Here is a 22,939-nt window from a genome sequence, read left to right on the forward strand (position 1 = left end):
TCCAAATTATTGTGATACGGTGGCGAATTCCCGCAACCAAACCGTGTCAATTAATCCGCACTACTAAAACTGTACTGGAACAATTGGCGGTGGTTCGAGTTACAACAGCGCCACCTACAGGTTGGCCGGTGTTCGTGTTGTTGCTTTTAACTGTTGTGCGTCACCAAACACAGTTTATTTCCATGTTGTTTTTTTGTGATTGTAAGTTTTCAAAACACGCCACGCCCACGGAAACCATTCCGAAACGCTAATTTGGGAGGGTGTTTCCCGAAAGCTAATGCGCTGAATAATTATTTTATCTATTAAAAACATATATCGGGGGGGGGATCCTGAGCGCGAGCTGTTATTTTAAAAGTCATTACTTCCGGTTTTCGCTACGGTTGCATAGATACAGAGAGAAGTTGTGTTTTCTGACCAGTTTCCACCACTTGGAGTGCTGTGGGAAACCGCAACCTCAATTTTTTTTGCACTTTGCCCACACCGTCCAAGTGTCTCAGCAGCATGTTTTCGTCCCCCAGCTTCGAGCCGCCCCTCTCGAACAGCCCGGCTGCTCGTTAGCTCCGCTAGCGGCTAACGCGGCTAATCGGCTGCTGCTGCTGCGCTTTTCGGCGGTATGCCTCGCAGGAAGAAAAACGGCCAGAGCCCGGCCAGGCAACCCGCTGGGCCGCCAGAGGGAGGGAGCCTCGGCCACAACGCGACTTGTTACCCGCCGCTGCCACACAGACACAGCGATTTCGCCATGGCCAGCAACTTCCAAGCCACCATGACCACCACGGAGACCAGCAGCGCCGGGAAGGAGAGGATCGAAAAGAGCATGCAGGAGATGTTCTCACACCTGGACCCAGATGTTATACACATCGTGCTGTCTGAATGTGACTACAAAGGTACCTGTGAGACTCGGAAGATTACCTGTCCAACCTGCTGCGTGACTTTGATTAGTGGTTCATATTTTAACTTGGCTAACCAGTTAGCTGAGTTGCTCTCTGCCTGTTGAATAGTAATATAACTGAAGCCTTTTGACACTTCCCAGGACACATCCCATAATAGTTGCATACTAATGATACATCTGACAGGCTAAAAACTTCCCCTGCATCCTCTGACATGATCCATCCTCCACCTGTTGCCTCAGATCCACGGGAGTTTAATAGTAAAGGTTGTAAAGGGGACAGATATTAAGGTTTTTCGAGTTATTGTTAGCATATAAAAGCAGAAATGTCAAACTGAAACATATGGCTCCTGCAGTGCCCCTAATGATCATGTCATTTTTATTTTAATGTCATAATAACAACACCTGAAGTTGAGCAAAATGCTTTACGATTTAGTCAAATGTGGAAAAAAACATCAATAAAAAAGCAACAGCATATAAGACAATAGAAGAATGAATGCAAGGTAAAACTAAATGAAAGTATAAAAACAAAGGGTCATTATTGGTAATTAAGTTATTAACAGAGCAGCCATAATGACACTTGTTTTGCAATGATGGTCTGGTCACAAGTTGTTTTTTTAAGACTTACATTTGAGCACATTTATTGCGTTAGTGTGGTTGTTTACTCCCTAACTTGTTTATTGTTATATCTGTTTTTTTGCGTGTTGTAGTTGAAAATGCGATGGACTCCCTGCTGGAGCTGTCTGTGGCTGCTGAGGTTGTAACCCCAAATCCTCCTCCTGTTTCTGGCTTTGAGCGCACTGCCGCGGCTTTGCTCAGCCCGCATCGCGTCTCCGAACCAAAAGCAGAAGATGCGCACTCGCCAGCGAAGTCTTCCTCTCCTCTGTCCACCAGCCTGCTGACTGAAGAGCTGGACCTGCTTATTGATCGAGAGATGGAGACGCTAGCCGCACAGCAAAGAGTTGCGGAAGAGCAGCGCGGCAGCACGTCATCGGCTGAAGCGCAGCTCTCCTCTTTCCCCCCTCTGCCCGTTCGTCAGCAGGCGCTCCCAGAGCTGCTTCAGAGCAGCCTACCTGCTGGGTCTAGAGAGCAGGTCGCTAATCAGCCACCGCTGTCAGGAGGCTCGGTGGAGCACTGGCCCAGAGCGTCCTCTCCGCTCAACCAGCGCAGCACCAGCGACAGTCAGATCGTAGAGGCACCGAAAGATGTGCTGGATTTCTCGCACCTGACGACAGAAGTGTCTCCAGACAGGTCGAGACCTCCTTTGGACCTGGCGGCCTCTGGACGCCCCTCAGCTTTCCAGGTGTATAAAAAGCAGGACCCGTCTCACGCTCTCTCAGAGAGGACTGGGCCAACGGACTCTGATTCAGCAGCCGGCGGCGCGAGATCTAAAGTGAATCTGCTAAGCAGCGATCCACAGACCTACATGTCGTCACCCTGGAACCTGGCAGCTCCAGCATTTTGTCCCCAAATCCACGGAAACCAGAGGCCGGCCTTCATCACCCCTGTAGCTCAGGCACCCTTGGGTTGGCTCAGTCACACCAGGCAAGCCTCCCCATGGCTGGGTCAGGGCCCTTTTGGTCAGGCACCTCTCAAGCCATCTGCTGCTATTCCGAAATCTTGGGCCCTGGTGGCTTCTGGGCCGGCTCCCGCTCACCTCAGCAGGTTGTATTTGCAGGGGAAGGTGTTGGTGCTGCTTCGAGGAGCTCCTGGGTCTGGCAAGTCAACCCTGGCAAGGTAAGAAGGCTCTGACAGTGAAGTCTCTTCATTTATTTTATTGGTGTTTTTGTTTGTTTTTAACATTTCTGTTTGTTTTTGCATTTAAATTGGGAATTTGAGACCAGACTAATAAAGTCTAATTTAACAGAAAGTGCTAATTTGTTTTCAAACTTGCTATTTTTAGTGTTTTTTTGTTTTTATCATATCTCTAAATCACAGTTACACTTTATGAAATGAGATTAATCACTTTTGGTTAGTTTTTTGTTATTTCTTGACTTGTCAGAACTGAGCTTAAAGACGAATCCACCATATCTTGTTTTATACTCTGACTTACTTTTTCCTTTAAAGTACTTTAAACTGTATTTATATATACATCTCAGTGTTCTGGCTTTGTTGAAGATAGCGTGAAAACAAATGCCTTCAGCAGTTTAAATATATAAATTTGTTAACAGAGACAGAGCTTACAGATGAATACTGACGGGAGATACGGGCCCGTCAGGAGACCAGTTTCCCTTCAAAAAGTAAATTCGGCACCAAGTTTGGTGTTTGCTCGCAGTCTGAAACTTGAAGCAAGTGCTAACAAAATAGAAACGTTGCAAAAAATTAACTTTTTACAGTGAACTAAGAAAGATGTCAAAGCATCAGGACAGAAAGTCAAAAGCGAAATTTACTGACAGTGGGAAATATTCTTAAAGGAACGAGTAGGCGTTTGCAAACAAACTCTAAAAGACCGAAAGAAAACAAAACACGATGACCAGAAAAGCAAAATAAACCGTCCCTGATGTCTAAATCAAAAAAAAAAGAAGGGTTAATGGAAAACAGTCACCGGGATGATTGGATGAAAGTGACATTTATTGATGAATCTGCATCGGACCAGGAGATGATGCTGAAGCTTTAGTTTAGTCCAGGTTGATGATACGAGGCTGAAGGTCTGGGAAAGGACCAGAGGAGACGGAAATCGTTTACCTCGGCAGAGACTACACAGGGGGACATTAAATATTTAGCTCTCATTTCGTCAAGGTTTGTTTAAGTTTTACCAAAGAACAAAAGGCGTTGGAAAGACGTCTCGGTGGCACGGTCAGAAAACAGCCCAGACTGCAGCTGAAAACTGTAAAAACCTTCAAGGTAACATCCTGCAAAAAAACGATCTGTCAGCTGCCACACAGGAAAGATGGAGTCTGACTGATAAAAAAAGTTGGGGTTTTTTGGACAGTGAAAGAGGCTTTAATATTACAAAAGCAATGTTTTTCATCAATCTGGATCCATCTTTTGCACGTAGCAGTTGACAGATCAGAACTGCAGGAGGTTACCTGGAACATTTTTTCAGTTTTCAACATGAATAATTGTCGACAACGCCATTTTTTGTGTTTAGCTTAAACTGAGAGAGTGTAATTAACTTCCTGCAGCTGACATAAATAAGCTTTAAGCTTGTTTGCATATAAACAGCAAGTAAGAAAGAATATTGTTGACTGGGATATGTAATAAAAGTTTATAAATAGTTGAGCAAAGGCGTATACATATTTGCAGTTTTTTATTATTATAACACCAGAAGCTCTTACCATTTTGAATCAGTTTTTCTACATCCATTAACCACGTGTAAATTATGTATTTTCTTACCTTTTGAGCAGGCACAACTGTAAATCAAGAGAAGTAACAATGAATGTATTAAATTCTGCTGCAGTCATCGCCGTCTGAGTCGCTTCCTTTGAAGCCATCTTTCTGTGCGTCTCTGCAGAGCTCTGTTGGACCATAACCCGGGTGGAGTCATACTAAGCACGGATGCCTATTTCGTCCACGGTGGACGATACTGCTTCGACCCCGCCGTCCTGGGAGAAGCCCATGAGTGGAATCATAAACGAGGTTAACAACACACACACAGACACACAGCTGATGGGAACACCTACAGAAGTAACAATTAAAAATGCTTGTGACCTCTTTAAATATCAAACAAATTACTGTTGTTGTTTTTGTACTTTTGACCTTAGTTCTTATCAGACAAGTCATATTTTGTTTCTCCTCGACTGTTTGTCTGATTTTACTTTTACCCCACAGCCAAGGCTGCTTTCGAGAGCGGCGCCAACCCGATCATTATTGATAATACCAACATGCAGGGCTGGGAGATGAAACCCTACGTGGCTCAGGTCTGTTCAGTTTGGCAGGAACACTTGAAGCGTCGTGATGAAAGAGCTCTGCTGGTTTAAATAAAAGCTGCACAGCTTTATAAAATACCTCTAAATTAACAACAAATTCACCTGACTGTGAATGAGCGAAGCTTGACTAATTACACTTTTACTTCACAGCGGATGTGACAAGTCTGCACACTCCTGTTAAAATGTCAGATTTTTGAGATCACGATAAACCATTTCATTTTTTTTCACCTTTATTGTGACACAAATCTTGTACAATTTACCCAACAAACAAAATCTGCTGTGGGTAAAAGTGTAAAAAAAAAAAAAAGCATAAGTGTGCACACCCTTGCACCTTTAGCCTTCAGTCTTGTTGGGAGCACACCTGTCACCAATTAAAGCGACTCTGATCAACCTGAGATAAAGTTCAAGCAGCATCTTTTCTGACATTTACTCAGCTGCATCCTTCATTAAAGCCTGCGGCTCACAGAGACCTCACAAAGCATCAGAAGGTATCAGCGAGACAGCATTGCAAAATCATTTCCCCAGCACCAGACACCAAGAAGTGGAGAAAGTGTGAGACTTATGAAGAGATAAAGCCTTTTTCTTACGAACAGCAGAAATCGGGCCAGGCTAAATATTTAAAATGTAGAGCTACGTGAGGAGAAAATGTGTGGTGATCTGATGAACTCAAAGTTGAACTTTTCGGACACAGATTCAGAAGGCATGTTTGGTTCAGGAACGAGACTGTAGATCACCAAACGGACACCGTACGCACAGTGAAACGTGGCGGTGGTAGCATCATGATGTGGCGTTTTAGTCATAGAGGATGAAATTACGAACAATTCTAATAACATACATCCAAATCAACAAAACGAAAGCTTGGCCAGAAGAAAATCAAGGTTCTGGACCGGCCTACCCAGATATCTGTGTGGTGACAGAAGATGGGCCGTGCAAAAGAGACGCCCTCACAGTCTGACAGATTTGGAGCACTTTTGGAAAGAGGACAAATAAGTAATACCAAGTCGAGGTGTGGCTGCTGACTGACTCCTTCCCTTCCTTAGAAGACTGAAGGCTGCAATTAAATCAGAAGGTGCCTCAACAAACTCTTGGTTTAACATTTTTTTTACTTGTTATATTTTCTCCCAGATTAGATTTCTTTTCAGTTGTATTCTACAGGATGTACTGTGTGTCACGTTAACAGTGGAAAAAGGTTTGAAATGATTTATCACTGTTTTAGGTTTTATTTTTTTCACTACACAAAAACACAGCATTTTACCAGGAGTCTGTAGACTTGTGCACATTTAAAGCGCGAGTGTGCCTTTTTTGTTCAAATATGTGTGATTACACAAGATTTAGGACATAATTAGATTCAGATGCCTGGATTTTTATGAACTGTAACTTTGTTATATAAATCTCTCTTTGTTTTTGTTTTTTTTCCTCTCTTAATCTGTCCCAGGCGCTGAGACATGGATATAAGGTACTGTTCAGAGAGCCAGATACTTGGTGGAAGAACAAGCCCCGAGAGCTGGAGAGGTGAGAGGGGACGATCGAAAACAGTGTGCCTGGTTTCTAATGTGAAACAAAATGAATATTTTCTCTTTTTTTCCTCTCTCTCTCTCTCTTGCACATGTGTGATACTGCTGCAGAGTACAACTACATTGGGTTTTGTTTTGTGCCTTTATTAATGTGCAGGCGTTCCATGCATAACGTATCGGTGGAAAAAATCCGCCACATGCTGAATGGATACGAGCGCTTTGTCACCGTCCAGTCTATTATGGGCTCACACATGCCTGAGGTTAAACAGCGCCTTCTTCAGGAGCACAGGTGTCCACAGTGAGTTTCTTTTTTTTAATCTTAGTTACGTCTAATGTTCTGCTGATTTGATGGGGGAAAATAAAAGATCCTAAAAACTACATACCTCAAAATAATGAGAAACTTAGGATTGTAACTTATGCGTACCACGGTAAGCACTGGCAAGCTTTGTGTCTTTGCTTTGAAGTAGAAATGAGATAAATTAGATTTAGTTATGACGTAACTTGTATAAACAGTAGATTTTGTTCTGTAAACATATGCTGTTCCTATGAAGCTCATATTTGTGGATTTAGCTGCAAAAACACCTGCATAATGCTTGATCTGCAGCACTTCAGTTGTGCTTGTTTACGCCTCCGATTATTGCACTATTGACAGAAAATTTGTCATGACAGAAGGATTAAATCATAATTTGAGTAAGTCTGCCAGAAGGTATGTTTTTTATTAACTTTATCATTTCATGTTTGATATAAACATGTCATCGTGTTTGTATCAAATTACATTTGTACAGAAACATTTGATTATTAGTCATAAAAAGGAAGGTCATCTCCTTCAGGTCATTTAAGCTTTAAACAGTATTTTGATTCATATTCAAAGTCTGCTGTCTATTGATTATATTTTTAAACAAAGTACAGTCATACAGCCAAACTCCTTCTCACTTAAATGCAATCTAAACAATTAAACTTTATAAACTAGTAAGTGATAACATGACTGGTTTTAACATCACGTAGAGAATGAATGCTTTGGAAATAACTTTGACGTTTTTACTTTATTTACTTTGGATGAACAATATTTAAATTTTCCATCCATCCATTTTCTTTTACCCGCTTCTCCTTTCCGGGTTGTGGGGAGCTGGTGTCTGTCTCACCATGCGAGAGGCGGGGGACACCCTGGACAGGTCTCCAGTCCATCACAGGGACACATAGAGACAAAGGAGACAAACAACCATTCATGCTCTCACCCCCACTTAGGGACAGTTTAGAGTTACCGGTTAACCTAACATGCATGTTTTTGGTCTGTGGGAGGAAACTCACCCACCCCTTCTCTCTGGGAGGTGGCAGCCCTAACCACTGTTCCACCGTGCCGCCCATATATTCAAATTTTGTCATACATAAAACCTAATAGTATCTCTTATTTGATTGTCTTAACACTGCCTGTTTGAAGCAGGATTAATGCATCTTTGTTGCATTATTTTTGTAAGGTCAAAGGTCAAATAGGGGTCCATGTGAATACACTGCTAATTTGCCTCTAAGCTGACACCAGAGGTTGTTCAAAAACTGGGCTGGCATGATTGTGAGAGAGAGCCGGCACTGTGGAGGGCTCTGCTCTCGTGAAAAACTGCATTGTCCCATCTGTTCAGTCTGTAGGGCCGGCCTGCTGTTTGTAAGCGCACACTGTTGTGGTGCTGAGACACCTCTGTTTGGTTTTGTGTGAACAATTAAAGGGGATGAGCAGCAGCTTAATGTGGATTTTATTTTAGGCAAATAGTCACTAAGACATATCCATTTGTGGCTAAAATAATTAAAATTTGCCTATAGGCACCTCAAACCAACACAAACTGTCCAAATCACCAAGTTAAATCCATTTTTTTTATTATGTGCACATTTTTCTTAGTTTTAATTAAAGTTACAAATACATGTATATCTTTCTTTTCTCTTTAGCCCGTTCACTTCTGGCTCACCTTGCCCTGACCTCGTAGGTCAGCCTGGACTGATGGAGGGACATAAAAAATCTCACCCTCGTTTGTTTTCCTCCCTCCCCGACGTGTCGTCTCTCGGCCACTCTGGGGAAGCAGGAACCCACGAAGACGCTTCCTGCAAATCCACCGAGTCGCTCGTTTTCCAAGAGGAAGCCACCAGCAAGTCCGGTGGTTTGGATGCAGATGATGATGATTCGGAGTACCTGTATTCTCAGCTGGACGCCCACTTTGAGCCACACCACACAGGAGACGACCAGAGGATCCCAGACTGTATTGTGGAATCGGTGACGAATGAAGATCACTGCGAGGATGAAATGCAGGTGGCTTTCTTTGAATCTATTGGACAAAGAGCGAGGAGGGAAAGGCCGAGCAGGAGGTCTGGTTTGGACAAGGAGGAGCCGGTAGATCTAGTGAGACACACTGACCAGTCAGACAGAAAGAGGTCAAAGCATGAGGAGGCAGAAGAGGGCAAGATTGTGAAGGAGGAGAAGGGGTCTAAGATGTTCGATTTCGTGGGAGACTGGCCTACTGATTTGTCTCTTGAGCAGCGACAGGTGAGGAGAAGAGAGAGGCATAAAGAGATGAATGAGACGGAAGCTGAGGGAGGAGCCAGCGATGATGAAAACTTAAGGACTGAGCAGTCCGGTCCGGATGTAACAGAGCTCCAGAAGCTTCTTGATCTTACTCAGACGGGTGTGGTCCCAGTTCAGACCAGCTCTTCGTACTCACAGTCCCTTTCTCTCAGCTCTAGAGATGAAATTGAAAGAGATGATGAGGCAGATGGCAGCAGAGCCAGCAGCAAAGGTGAATTACCCGACTGTGTCCAAGACAGGAAGACAGCTGACTTGTGCACCGCCGAGGATTTGAGAGCTGATGACTGGGAGAGAGTTAAAATTGACAACGAAATAAGCCGCAGCACCGAAAAGAATACAGATGCGTCCGAGACTGGTAGAGAGTTGGTTGATTTCAAAGAGGAAGATTTAAAATCAGCCAGCGTATGCAGAGATAAAGCAGGAACCGCCAGTATTCAGAACGAGGCCGGCAGAGAGGTGAATCTGAAACAGTCTACAGAAAATATCACAGCAGCTGTAAGTAAAGCTGACAGCAGCCACGTTAGCGAGACGGGCGAGAGTCCAGCGTGTGAGGGGGTTACCGAAACGGAAAGTAGTGGAGGCACGCAAGAGAGGAAGCAGCGGCAGGGTCGGAGATCCGGGAAGCAGTGTAAGCTTGCCCTCACATTCACTCAGAACTGCCCCGCCTCTTCATTAGACGACTCGGGCGGTCTAAATACTGCAGCGGATGTCAAAGATAACAACACAAATAGAGTTAACCCAGAAGTCAAGCCTATTTTTAATCCTGATTATGGCACCAGATATGATCCTAAACCAGACTCGGACCAGCTTTTCAGGTCTAATTCCGAGGGACAGTTACAGCCGCCGGCTTCCTTAGTTTTGACGGAAACGGGTCGTTTCACTCAGACAGAACCTCAGGACTTTGCTCGTCTTTGGCGTCTCAATCGTCACGGCAGCTCCGATGACACGGCCGTGCCTGCGGGCGGACAGTTGAGGGACATCGCTGTCGTGGAGGGTAATTCGTCCCGCTTCGTGCCTCAGCCCTCCTCCGCAGTCGCGGCCCAGGTGCTGTACCGCGTGGTGCACGAGAAAGGCTCTCAGGTGGAGGACAAGGAGCTCGGGGTCACTCAAGACCGGCTCGGCAGCTTGCGCATCCTCAGCCGCCATTTTAAGCTTGTTAGTTTTGACACATTAGAGGATCTGTATGACAAGTGCCAGCAGGACTTGGAATGGACCACCAACCTGCTGCTGGACTCTGGAGAGAGGTTCTTTAGGGATGAAGAGGAGGAGGAGGAGGAGGAGCGCGGTGCAGCTGATGAAAACTGCAATACGCTCAGTCAGTGTGGAGGTTTAGGTGAAAATGTAGGAACCGTTAAATGCCCCGAAGCATCAAATCAATGGGAAAACAGGCCAAAAGGAGAGCAAACTGGGTTGGAAGAGGGCATCCTGCAGTCAATGTGTGGGACAGTGAATGGGTCAGAACCTTCAGAAAACACAGGTGTGGTTTCCGAAGGCGCACCTGTTCCAGGGACAAACGAGAAGCCATCAGGTACAGCTTCAGATTTAGAAAAAACTCCTCAAATAGGCCATCCAGAAGCAGAACAGAAATTCGAACAAAGCATCACCGCTGACCACAAGCCGACACCAGAACCCGGTCCAGAAGGACTCGCTCGGGGTGGGAGCGTGAACAACGAGGAGGAAATCGCTGACGAGTCGGGGACCAACGTTCAGGTTGAGATTGCCAGCATGGATGAGATCAACCGGCTGCTGCAGGCTGAACTGGAGGACCTGGAGAGGGAGGAAGAGCAGAGGAAAGCACAGAGTCGCAGCCAACACCTGGATATTCAGACTGTGGAGCTAAAACTGCCCACGGAGCTGGCGCTGCAGTTAACGGAGCTGTTCGGTCCTGTCGGACTAGACCCAGGTAACTAACACACAGGGTACACACGCTGTGAAGAGCAGCCTTCAGGGATTTTGTTTCATTCAAACATAAATTTGATTAAAACTGTCAGATAAGTTTTGCTCCTGGTTCACTGTTAGCAACCCGAGAGCTTAAGAGGGACGTAACTGCAGAGATAATTAAAGAAAAAACTGAGGACGTGTTTTGTCTGCTTCTTTCTACTAAGGTACTTGCTCAGAGGATGACTTTGTCGTGCAGATGGACCTGAAGATGGCCAAGCTGCTCCATCAAAAGTGGAAGGAAACTATCCAGGTGAGGGAATCGTGCAGCGAAACCAGAAACCTCCCCTGCGCTGTGACATCTGTGCTCTTATTTATTTAACGCCTTTGTCAGAAGGTCGTTGTGTTTTCACCGAGATATAATTTTTGTTTTTTCAGGAAAAACAAAGACAAGCTGCTCTTTCTTTTCACTTGCTTCAGCAAAGTAAGTTGTACCACACTCCTTAACATGATATCAAAGCCCCATGGTGGGAATGCAGCGACAAAACAACACATTTGCTCAGCGTGTTGCCAACACTGTTTTCCAACAATACTGATGCAAAGAGACAAACTCCTAAATGTCAAATAAGCCAAAGACTGGAGACGCTTTTGTTTGGCATCTGTTAGATTTTGTTTTTTTTAAATGTTTAGGTTCAGCAAGCGGGCTCGACGGACCACAAGACTGGACACAGCCAGACGATTTCTTAATGAGCAAGGACGACGACGTGCCACTGGTCAGCCAGCCAGAGGCCGGTGGTCTGATGCCGTTCATGGACCACTGGAGTGTTTCGCGTCCACACGTTTCTCTCAGAGATATTATTAAAGAGGAGCAGGCTTTGCAGGAGAACGTGCAGAAGGTAACAAGAGGTCCTGGCCCTGTTGTTGTGTGTCTTCTATCAGGAAAACATTTTTCTTTCTTCCAGAGCAGAAAAAGCCGTGCTGACCTGGACCACCGGGATGGAGCCGCGATGCTGAAAGAGAAGCAGCTGTTCTCACTGTTCCCCACCATTGACAAGCATTTGCTCCAGGACATCTTCAGAGATCACAAGTAAGAGAAGCTGAGGTTGGATCCACTTGGGTTGTGAACACACGGGAACCCGGCTCGTGCCAGGCGCAGAAATACAAAAACGGAGGTCAGGAAAATCTGACCCCGCAGTTTAGTAAGTCTGTGCGTGCAGATTTAGACATCAGTGTCGAGTGTTGTGTTGAGCTGTGTTTTCAGCGTGGAGCTGAGAGCTCTAAATGGGGAAACAGAAAGCAGCACATATGTTATAATGTACTATATGACACTGTTCCCATCAGCCTCCACCTGTCAGTAGCGATCTGCGCTCTGATTTCCCTGAAACGGTTGGTGGTAAAAGAGAAAACTGCTGCTCTCTGAAGGAAGGAAGAGACCCTGAGTCAGAGGTGGAAAGGGGGCCAGTTTTCTGTGTGCGTAGGAGTTCAGCCTGTGGTTGTCGCTCTAAACTTTTTCCAAATCAAGATCGCTTTTCACTTTAAAACAAACAAAAAAAAGTCCTTTAAGCTACTTATTCTGTAACTATTGATGATTCCCATACAAAGCAAATATGTTTTATATAAACCTTTTTTTATATACGGGAGAAAAAGACAGTACCATGCAACTCTAATGCGTTTTAACACCATGAAGTCACAGTATTTTATGCCTTTTTCTCTGCGTAGTTACAGCCTGACCCAGACGGAGGTGTTTCTTCGCTCTCTGCTGAACGAGGAGCCCGTGAAGACCGTCGTCGCCCCAGAACCTCCTCGTTCTGACCACCACAGAGCAGCCAGCAAGGAAAGGGAAAAGGTATTCACAAGAAGAGACGAGCAGCGCCACGCTTGAGCTGTGGTCACGTTTCTGTGCACATCTCCATGCCTTTGTAGCTTTATTTATTTAGCATTTTTAGTTACTGATTTAAAAAATATGTCTATAACCATTGTTAAAAATAATAAGTGTTCATTTTTTTTGTAGGGATTAAAGATGACTCCATTAGCTGAAGAGGACATATTATGATGTATAAGTTATTAGGTGTGTGTTTCATGCTGCTCTGTGGTTCTGACAGAAGCAGAGGCACCCGGAGTTCACCGTACCAAACTACCAGGACACCGAGGACCCAGAGTACGAAGACTTCAGGGCCGAGGCCAGCCTTCAGAAGAAGCGGCAGCTCGAGAGTTTTGCCAAAGCCGCAGAGGCCTACAAGCAGGGGCACAAAGAAGTGGCCTCATTTTATGCGCAGCAGGTAAAAGGCTGAGGGAGACGGGTGTCATTTAGTAATTGTTTGCTGCCGTGTTAATTCAGCAGTTAAGAGTCAAAACAATTCTGGTCGATTGTCCCAACACTGTCGAGAAATAGTCACACTTTTGTTGTTTCTGTTGTTTTTCCAACTTTTGTTATTTTTATAAACCACTAGAACTGAGGGGGTGAATGTTTGTAAAATCTGTCTTATTTTTGTGCAGCACCATGCCGAGAAAGAACCAATAACATTTGTCCTATCAGCTCTTGTGGACTTTCTTTTAACAGGTTGCTTAAAGGAGTGGGCTTATTTACACCCAACTCGCGTCAAATTCAAGTCACACAGAAAACCTTCAAGGCAGAAAAAAAACCTGATACAGTAAAAAGCTTTTACTGATCTTAAAGACTTTACAGTCATCATATATAGGTTGACTCCCAGAACTAAAACACATCAACGTCACTTTGGCTTAAACACTCAGATACCAATAAGCCTATTAAAATACACTTTTCTTTACTTAATTTATAAAAAAAGACTGAAAAGAACTAGCATAGCTATCGTTTTAACCATCACGAGCACATAAAAGGGGGATTAGTACATTAATTATAAGAGCTTTTATGTATTATTAGATAGCTCTTTTTGAATGTTAATTATTGGGTCTTGATTTGTTTTACATGCTCGTCTCCAACTTTTAACATAATATAGCATTTATAGCATTACATCCACTCATTCTGGACAAAACACTTCTTTTTCATGTGTGGTTTCCAACAGAGGTTACGATCTATAATCACACCTAAAAAATTTAATTTCAAAGATTCTTTCAATTTCAACATCATTAAACTTAAAACTTAAGAAAAAAATACAAAGCTGTAAACTTTGTTATACGTCTCCTATTTGTTTAAACTTTGACTGGATGATTAAATGACTTGAAGTCACATTAAATGCTACACTGAAGAATAAATTATTCCTTTTTTTTAAAAATCTACTCCTGTCTTAGGGCCACCTGCATGGGCAGCGGATGCGTGAAGCCAATCACCGCGCGGCGGTCCAGATCTTTGAGCGGGTCAACTCGTCGCTGTTGCCCAGGAACATCCTGGACCTCCACGGGCTGCATGTAGACGAAGCCCTCGAACACCTGGCTCAGGTCCTGCACGACAAGTCCGCAGGTGATTTCCGCGCTCTGACACAAAGCGCGACATAAGACAGATCGGAGCACATTAAACTGAATGTCGTCAGAAGAACGCGAGGCCTCTGCAGCACGTCGTACACATGGGAATCAGTGACCGCTGTGTGTTGTCTTTAATAGTTTCTGTGTGTGTTTTGTGTGTCTTTGGCCTCTTTGTGAACAGATTGTGAGCAGGGTCTGTGTCAGCCCCAGCTGTCTGTCATCACAGGAAGAGGGAACCACAGCCAGGGGGGAGTGGCCCGCATCCGCCCCGCCGTTATAGACTACCTCACCAACAAACACTACAGGTACACACACACGCACACACACACACACACACAAGTAGACATGTTCGTCTTCACCTACCTCCTGTCGTATCTGTGTATCTCTCAGGTTCACAGAGCCAAAGACAGGCCTCATGTTGGTCTCTTTGAAGTGAAAAGTCCTCGTCTGCTGCTGCTGCGGAGAATAACGCTCTTCATCTCCGCTTCTTCAGCTCCCAATACAAGTATCGCAGTTTATACGCCACATACAAACTCTGTCAGCCTGCTCTGGTGTTTTTATTATTACATAAGTCCATCTTTATCGGCAACACAAAACATGAACCTTTGTTTACACTGATGGTATTTTTTAATTGTTGTCCACTTTAATCAACACTGTCTTCCTAAAGAAAAGTAATGAAACACAAATAAGGTGGGGTTTTTTTGCATATATACATTTTATCTTTAAAATAGTTTTGAAGTCTATATTTGCCTTTATATCCGTTAGAGTCAGAACACTCTGTGGTTAGCCACTCTGCGTTATTTATTATTTGATCTTCGGATATTTAAGATATAATGTACATAGTTTGACTGCGCAGATTTTAACGTTCTCAAGGCTACGTTTGGCGTCCTCCTGCTTTCTGAGATGTTACAATGAAAAAAAACAAACGACGCTTGCTCTGGAGAACGAGAGCGCGTCGCTCCTGGTTTTGGTGCGAGCTGATCATCAAAAAAAGGCTCGAACGACGTCATCAAAGGGATTGAGCAACCTTCAGCGTGACTTCTGTAGCGACCGCTCTCCTTCTGTTGCAACACCTGCCTCTTCGACATGCAAACGGGTTTTATTTAGCGTGAGTCCAAACACGCTTCGGCTGCTGATACTCGGATCCTCTGACTCAGGTGACGACCGGCGTCAGGTGTGCTTCTGGAGGTCCTCCCGAAGTCACTGTGTGCCGAACTTCGTAGCAGGGTGTTTTATAGCTCGAAAATGTCTCTATGTTTAATTATAAATGCGATATATTTTCATAAAGCAACAGGTAAACATTTTTAGCTCACTAACTACAGAGAATGTATTTTTAAATCTGCTTTGTTCATAAGGTTTTTACAGAAGATGTTATATTGTGGAATAAAAGCCTGTATGTATATTTTTTTACATTCCTCATCACCTGTGTGCGTTCTTGTCGCTTTAAGTGATGATCTGGGACCAAAAATCACCAGTATGTTGTAGATATGAAGGAGGGAAGATGAATAGTATATTTCAAATGATAAAGATAGGGAAAAAAAATAATAATTTAAGAGTGTTAACAGAGCAAACTGCTATGAAACTCAAAGGTTTTTATAAACTATTATCAGTCTGTGGCTCAAAGCATGCTGTGGATTCATAAGCAGTATGATGTCACTTAAAAAAACTAAACTAAAACATTACAAGTTAGGTTATTTATCTGCTTTCCTTATTTTTAGACACAACATTGTCTTTACAGTTTGAAAGATTGATTGTATGGAGTAGGAATCCACCACAAACGATTACATTTTAATAAAAAAAACTTTTTTTCAAAACATTGTTTAAATCTTTACATTGAAACATTGTGCTGCACTTTATGACACCTGGGGTTATAATAAACCACAATATAAATTTATTCAGCTGTATTTATTCTGAAACATCAGATTTAAATTTTTATTTTATTTTTGTCAGTACATCGAGTTTGACAACGACTGAAGATGAGAAAATGGTTTCTAATAGAACATGCCATCCCTTAATGTCATAAGAGCTTCTTCAAAGGCACGTTGGCAGTGTTTCTCACTGCTGCTGTCTCTTTGGAAAGGATCAGAGGAGATTTTATCAGTTCCAACAAACAATGACAGCCAGCTCACCGGGTTTCTCCCTTTTACTCACACTGGATGAAGTGAGACAGAAAACTCAGCTGATTTGTTCTTAAAACCGTCTAACTTGTTGTATTACAATCCAGCTCTTGGACTTTAAACATTTTAAAGAATAAGCGGTTTTATGTGACTAATTAACCAAAGTTTCTTTTAAAAACAAGCAACTAGCCCTGGGGCTGCTTTTAGAGGCCCGGTGGACGTCCAGCAGCTCCGGCAGGCAGGATCTGCGTTAAACCTTCATAAGAGCGGCCACATTTGACCCGAAGACCCCCACAGTCACTGCAGAACACATGGGGGGATGAAACAGGTGAGAAAATAAAAGATTAGATATGATTCAGGACAAATCGAGATGCATTTTTTTTTTTTTTTTAGTTCACAATTCTGCACTGACCAGCGCTAAAACACTGATGGAAACTGATGTGTTCAACTACTTGGTGTAAATGTCGTTTTTTATTTTGTAGAGGTGATGTGACGGCAAAAAGACGAAGACAGGAAGGCTCAGGTTGTTGAAACAATTTCTTCCAAAGGGAGTCCAAATAATGTCTGCAAAATTATGCACAAGCTTGTACGTCTGTGGCCAAATGTGAGAACGATGCATGTACTGGTTTTCACAAAGTGTGCAGTTTCTTTCTTTTTTGATCTTATAGTCAGAAGCATCTATGGTGTATTAAATTATATTTTTTTATTGACATTTTCATTAGGTTTACACAAAGTGTGAGTATCACAGCGTTGGCCTTTCTTTTATTGAAGTCCTTGGCATTTCACCGTGACGTCTTCAGGACCAAATCCTGTCTCACGGCCGTCCACTTTTGCATAATCAGCATTTGGACTTTTGGACTTTGTCACAGTTTGTGTGTTTTTGGTCGTCTACCCACCTCTTTGGGATCGACCACAAGTTCTCAGTGGGATTAAGGCCTCTGTGTTTTGAAGATCTCGTGGCAGTTGCCGCTCTGCTTTCAGCCTCTTTCATTTGCACCTGCAGCGAGAGGCAGAAGGATACAAGATGTCAGCAAGGGGAGAGGAGAAAGAAGAAAGCAGTCTTTTTCGTTTTCTTTTTTTATGTAAAGCGCAGCTGCTGTGGGGGAGGCGAGCGCTTCAGGCTCAGAGTCTCAGTCAGTCACACCTCCACACTCCAACAAGCGGATGTGTTTCAATCTTGTCTCTCTCTCTCTCTCTCTCTCTCTCTCTCTCTCTTTTTTCTGGTACTTTCTGACTTCCCTCCTCTAAACTCACCGTCCAAAAGAGCTCTGAAGGTGCCGCAGCATTTCATCTCTCCTTGTCGTCCCCGTTAACTCCAGCTCTTCATTGCCTTCATTCATCAGCCTGGAACGGTTGATCAAGTAGTGGGTTCTTTGGAGTCGAAAGTTTTCAACTCGGGTGGCGTTTCTCTCAGGCGGCAGCCAACATCCGCTTCGTAAAGCCTGAGCTGACTGACAAAAGGTAGGCCCAAACATCTTCTTCTTGTCCTTTTTGTTCAGAAATATTGGGTATAACTTGTCCTGATCTGACACTATGAGTCTTTAGGGCCGTTTGTGGTCTGTTTTCTCTTCATTTTTCACTCCACAATCAAGCAATATATATATATCAATAAGCCCTTTTGTTAAAGGAAAAAAAAAGATTGAGTATTTTAGTTATAACTAATCATTTGCCTTTCCTTTAATAGTCTCAAACTTAGGTTTCTTCTTGCGAACTCATTGAGCTTGATTGGTGGAAAAACCTTCTGGTTAATGTGTCCCATGATGGTTGAAGTCTTTCCATCCGGATGACACGGCAGGTGCTTTTCAGGTTAATCCTTCGTCCGCTTTTTTAAAAACACCAATCAGCACAGAGGTCACGAGGGATCGCCTTCGCAAGTGTTGGTTTAATCATGAAAATACCCGATCGGTGTTTATGTCTGCCAAACTGAAACACCGTGATCTGCGCTCAGCTGTGGATTTGGAGACGGAGCCGCAGAACGAAAATATTTCTTTTTGTTTCGGGAAAGAGATTGTAACATAAACGAGGCTTCCATGTGGCGTCGATGGTGTGTGTGTTATTGATGAGCACCTGTTTTCAGGATCAAGCTGCGAATTCTGGGTCACACCCAAACATACACATCTTTACTTCCGTATATAAATCACTACATTGTGACAGATTAGTGTTTTACACCCAGGAGGCCTGCTGCTGTCAGTTTCCATGATGAGCTGTGACAAGAATGGCAGCCGTCTGCACCAAACCATAAAATCTTCCAGTTCCCAAGTATGGGTAGAGTCTTCTCGCTGCTAACCTCTTCTTTCCTCTCTTTTCCCCCCCGATCAGTGACAAACCGAACCCTGAACGGGCAGCGGGATGGTTTCGAAGACGACCGAGGAGAGGTGCGGGACCCTGACCACGCCGGAGTGAGACGAGCCGAGATGACCTAAAGGACTGAGAGGTTTCACGCGAAGCTCGTCTGCTGGAGAGGCGCCGGCTGTAGGAGAAACCTCTTGAGGAAACGCGTCATCGTTCAGGTCGATAAGCTGAACGGGTTCTGCAGAAGAGCGTCTCGAGACATGGAGTTTCCATGAAGCGGGTCTAAGTGTTGCCTGTGGTGAAACTCGAGAACTTTGACTCTGATTGAACTGACAGGAAAGGAGTTGACCTTTGACTTCCTCACCAAGAGCCCCAGGCGTCCTGAGGCACCCTGGCAGCGACCATGAACGGCATGACGGAGATGTCGGTGAAGTGCGTCCTGGTCGGCGACAGCGCGGTCGGCAAGACGGCCCTGCTGGTCCGCTTCACCTCGGAGACCTTCCCGGACTCCTACAAGCCCACGGTGTTCGACAACACGGGCGTGGAGGTCTACATGGACGGCGTCCAGATCAGCCTCGGGCTGTGGGACACGGCGGGCCACGACAACTTCAAGCAGATCCGGCCCAGGTCGTACCACCAGGCCGACGTCGTCCTCATGTGCTACTCGGTGGCCAACCCCAACTCTCTGGCCAGCATCCATCGCAAGTGGATCGCCGAGGTGCGGGAGAACCTGCCCAGGGTGCCGGTGCTGGTGGTGGCGACGCAGACGGACCTGAGGGAGGTGGGCGTTCACCGGGGCAGCTGCATCTCGCCGGCCGAGGGGAAGCGGGTGGCTCACGAGGTGCACGCCAAGGGCTACCTGGAGTGCTCGTCCTTGGGCAACCGGGGCGTGCAGCAGGTGTTCGAGTACGCCGTGCGGACGGTTTTTAACAAGTACAAGAAACGGGAGAGGAGACGCATGTTCGGCATCAACCAGTGCAAAATCTTTTGACCTCTGACTTTTGGTTTCCGCAGAAGCCTCGTTGGTGTGTTCTTCAAACTCAGTCAGACCTGGAGGGGCGGAAGGACCCGAAGTGGGGTTTCTTTGATAACCGCCGGCTTGTTTGTCACTAATTTCTCCCACCCTTACGCCAAACTCAAAGATGTTTCAAACTAAGAACACCCTGATAAAAAAAAAACTCAAAAAATAAACCCACTGGATGGACAGAGGAGGATGTTCTGTGATTTTAAGATAAAGATGAAATCATAAAAACGGCGTTTGAAGTGACAGTATTTCTAAACGAGAAAGGAGATTTAGGTGAAGTCCTTTAAAGCTTTAAGCAGAAGAGCTGATATTTATGGGTCAGTTTCAGGGTTGGCTCAGGAAGCGTTTAACATTTAAAACTAAACCTTTATAGAGCAGCTTTATAGAAACTTTATAGTTTAATTCACACATTTTTCTAAGTCAAACAAGATCGATTTCAGGATCGTTCATTTTCTTTATGACTTTGAACTGCTGTGTGTCTATTTATGATTTAAAAAAATAATGTAAATGTCGAATAAAAAAAAAATGTCAAAGAGAAATAACCTTGTTTCAACAGGCCATGCGCAAAGTGCATCCCCATATTTTATTAGACGTAACCAAAAAGTAAAGATTTTGTAGGCATGTTTCAGAAAAAATGTATGCAGCTTGTGTGTTTATTTTTATATATATATATATTTATTATAAATAAACACCAACCCATTGAGAATGTTAAAGTTTGCACGTTAAATGACATTTAAATAACAACAGCTAAAGATATCATTCAAAAAACTGTTGCTTGGTTCTAAAACTAAAGACGAATATGGAATAAGGTGAAAAAAAAAAGAGGTTTATTGTACATTGCAGTTTTCTTTTATTGTTTCATTGTGCTCTTTTATTTGGAAACAAGAAAATAAATGCAGATCTGATTTTGTAGCTAACTGTATTGTTTTTTTTTTTTAATTCTTCATAGAGCTGAACCAAATAAAGGTTTGTGTTTGGACAGAGTTTTGTACAGTTTTCCTTGTAGTGGACGACTGAAAGACTAAAGTCAGAAAGAAATCAACGGAAACATTTATTTATGATGGCTGTATGAAATCACTGTTGTAAATAAGTTTATTTTAACTTGCTTGTGTTAAATTTAAGCGCGTTCTTGTGTCCTCCGCCCCGATTATCATCCATTCTGGTCCTGAATGAAGCCTTTATGAATTAAACCCTTCATGACAGTTAATTCACCGGCACAGAAACACTTGGCTTGAGATCGTTTCACACCATAATTAGCTGTTTTCTGAAGACTGTATACTTTGACACACTCGGAGATACACGTTGTTGTGTATGTACATGTACCCCAGGTCTCAGTTGGAGTAATTCAAGAACCGTATGAAGGGTGAATAAAACCGGTTTTAGAATTTAAGTGTTTTTCTTAAAAAGCGAAACATTTTTTATGATCCTGGTAGATATTTGGAGATGTGTTTTCTCCTGAACAAACCTTTGACTTGATAACAGCAGGATACTGTTTCACTGCTGTGGTTGGGTCATCCATGCATGTAAAGGTGACTCTGAGTGGTTTGAACTTAAGTGTAACTTGGTGAAAAAAGGACGAGAGCAGCTTCACCGTCCTGCAGCCTTCAGGTCAAATTAACCCGAAGATCCAATGGCTCCTCTAACAATGTTCATCTTTCTCTTTTAAAGGCTTCAGGAGGGTTAAATAAACTTAGGCACATTAAAAACGTGGAACCATGATGTGAGGGTGCAGCTCACGGATACGATCCTGGCCTTCCTCTGTTTGTTCATTTTTTTTTTAATGTGTCTGAGATGAGGGCGTAAAACCTGTCGATGTGTGATTCTGTGTTACGAACAAACCTTCTGGCTGATTTAAAGAAGAAGAAGTAAAAGGCAAAAAAGACAACCAACCAGGAAAGAAGCTCGAAGAAGCCGTTCCTCCTCCTCCTCCTCCCCCCCGCCGCCGTCCTCGCTGTTTTCTCCCGCTCTTTCTTCGCGTACCTCTGTCTCATGTGGTGTTCAGAGCCGCTCAGGATGAGAGGCGTTAAAAAAAAAAGAAAAAGGAGACTTTTCAAGGATATGCTAACCACATCCCAGTCCACACACACACACACACACACGCTCAGACACACACAGTTCATCATGCAAACTTTTAGAAACACTTTATTCTAGCACAAGCGTGTGCTAGTGTCCAGTAGCTCTATGTTTCTTCCCGCAATTATAACGTAAATGAATATATCTCCACTTATTTTTGCCTTTTAAATCATGTTTGAAGGCATTAAACCCCATTATCTGACACCGGTACTATAAAAGTAAGTAAATAAAGTTAATAACTTGTGGTAAAATACTAAAGTTGCAAGCGTTTTAGTGCAAAAACTGTGACGACAAACGAACCATCCAGAGTTTTTTTTTTTTACTCATTTGCTCCAAAAGTCTCTTGCTGAGCGTACATCTGCTTATAGAGACAAGTGTTATAGTCTCATACGCAACTATTAGGTTTATTTCTGTGCCTGTGACTATTAAGTAAGAAATGAGAGAGAAAGAAAAGCACCGCTGTGAGCGCTCAGCCTGTTCGACTATCTGCTGTGGTCACATCTTTTATGTCTCACTGTGAGCTCTGCCACAACTACCACAATGCCTCATCCCTCTCTTTCTGTCTCTCTCTCACACACACACACACACCGGTGGTATACAGCCACTTCACAGTTAGTGGTAGTTGGAGAGTCGTGAGAGAGGTTTGGTAAGTAGGTCTTTATTCAGACATTTAGACAAGTCCCAGCGGCTGCGACGCAACCTTTAATCGTGAGCTTTTTTTTTTTTCTCCTTGGTTACTGTTCTGACACAGAGCAGCTAAATTTAAGAAAGCTGCTGCGGAGGTTATTAGTGCCTCCTGTGAGAGAGCATTGGCTACCATGGCAACCAGAGCCTTTTTCCCTTCACTGAACACCTTGTACTGTTAAATGATCTGACGATGTGACTTTTGAACTACGATTATGCTGGTGTTGAGACATTTTTGGCAGATTGTCATCTTCAGAATGTGGTGTGCCACACGTGCACAACAAAAAAAAACTAACATGATAACTCTGATGACAACTATTGGCTATTAGAGATGCACCGATGAGTTTTCTAGGCCAGTTCCACTTTCAGGTTTTTGTAAAGCACAGATGGTTCCGATTTCTCTTGAAGTTCTGTCATCAGCATTAAAGAAAACTTGTTATTTTTTCTGCCACATTTCTGATTGAACTGGAAATTTGATGTCTGCAGTAAAAAAGTTGACATTTTCTCCTAGATGGCACCTGTTAACAGAGCCTTTGGTGTTCCTGGAAATTTGTAAATAATATCTATAACAACCTTCTGGATTATAGGACAGAAACAG

The 22,939-nt window shown here is 43.6% G+C and overlaps 2 protein-coding genes across 4 annotated transcripts; both read left to right on the top strand.

Moving 5' to 3' along the window:
• Positions 1–230: 230 nt before the first annotated feature.
• n4bp2 (NEDD4 binding protein 2) lies at positions 231–15,561 on the top strand. 3 transcript variants are annotated; one of them, XM_017408233.3, is made up of 16 exons: positions 233–884; positions 1,597–2,623; positions 4,341–4,465; positions 4,658–4,746; positions 6,191–6,267; positions 6,427–6,567; positions 8,205–10,738; positions 10,941–11,026; positions 11,152–11,197; positions 11,404–11,609; positions 11,676–11,800; positions 12,433–12,559; positions 12,819–12,992; positions 13,981–14,149; positions 14,333–14,456; positions 14,542–15,561. In XM_017408233.3, exons 1-16 carry the CDS (start codon positions 614–616, stop codon positions 14,585–14,587), a joined length of 5,367 nt encoding a protein of 1,788 aa, XP_017263722.1. In that variant the 5' UTR covers positions 233–613; the 3' UTR covers positions 14,588–15,561. The 3 variants fall into 3 exon arrangements, 2 of the variants coding, with proteins under 2 accessions (XP_017263722.1, XP_017263714.1); XM_017408225.3 differs by having other exon boundaries at positions 235–884; positions 12,816–12,992; XR_005233002.1 differs by lacking the exons at positions 12,819–12,992; positions 13,981–14,149; positions 14,333–14,456; positions 14,542–15,561 and having other exon boundaries at positions 231–884; positions 11,681–11,800.
• A 1,814-nt stretch (positions 15,562–17,375) lies between these two features.
• Positions 17,376–20,110, top strand: rhoh (ras homolog family member H). The gene is made up of 2 exons (XM_017437990.3): positions 17,376–17,729; positions 18,588–20,110. The coding sequence occupies exon 2, from the start codon at positions 18,964–18,966 to the stop codon at positions 19,549–19,551; it is 588 nt and encodes a 195-aa protein (XP_017293479.1). The 5' UTR covers positions 17,376–17,729; positions 18,588–18,963; the 3' UTR covers positions 19,552–20,110.
• The last annotated feature ends 2,829 nt before the right edge of the window (positions 20,111–22,939 follow it).

This window comes from Kryptolebias marmoratus, linkage group LG3 (assembly GCF_001649575.2).
Source record: "Kryptolebias marmoratus isolate JLee-2015 linkage group LG3, ASM164957v2, whole genome shotgun sequence".
Taxonomy (NCBI): Eukaryota; Metazoa; Chordata; class Actinopteri; order Cyprinodontiformes; family Rivulidae; genus Kryptolebias; species Kryptolebias marmoratus.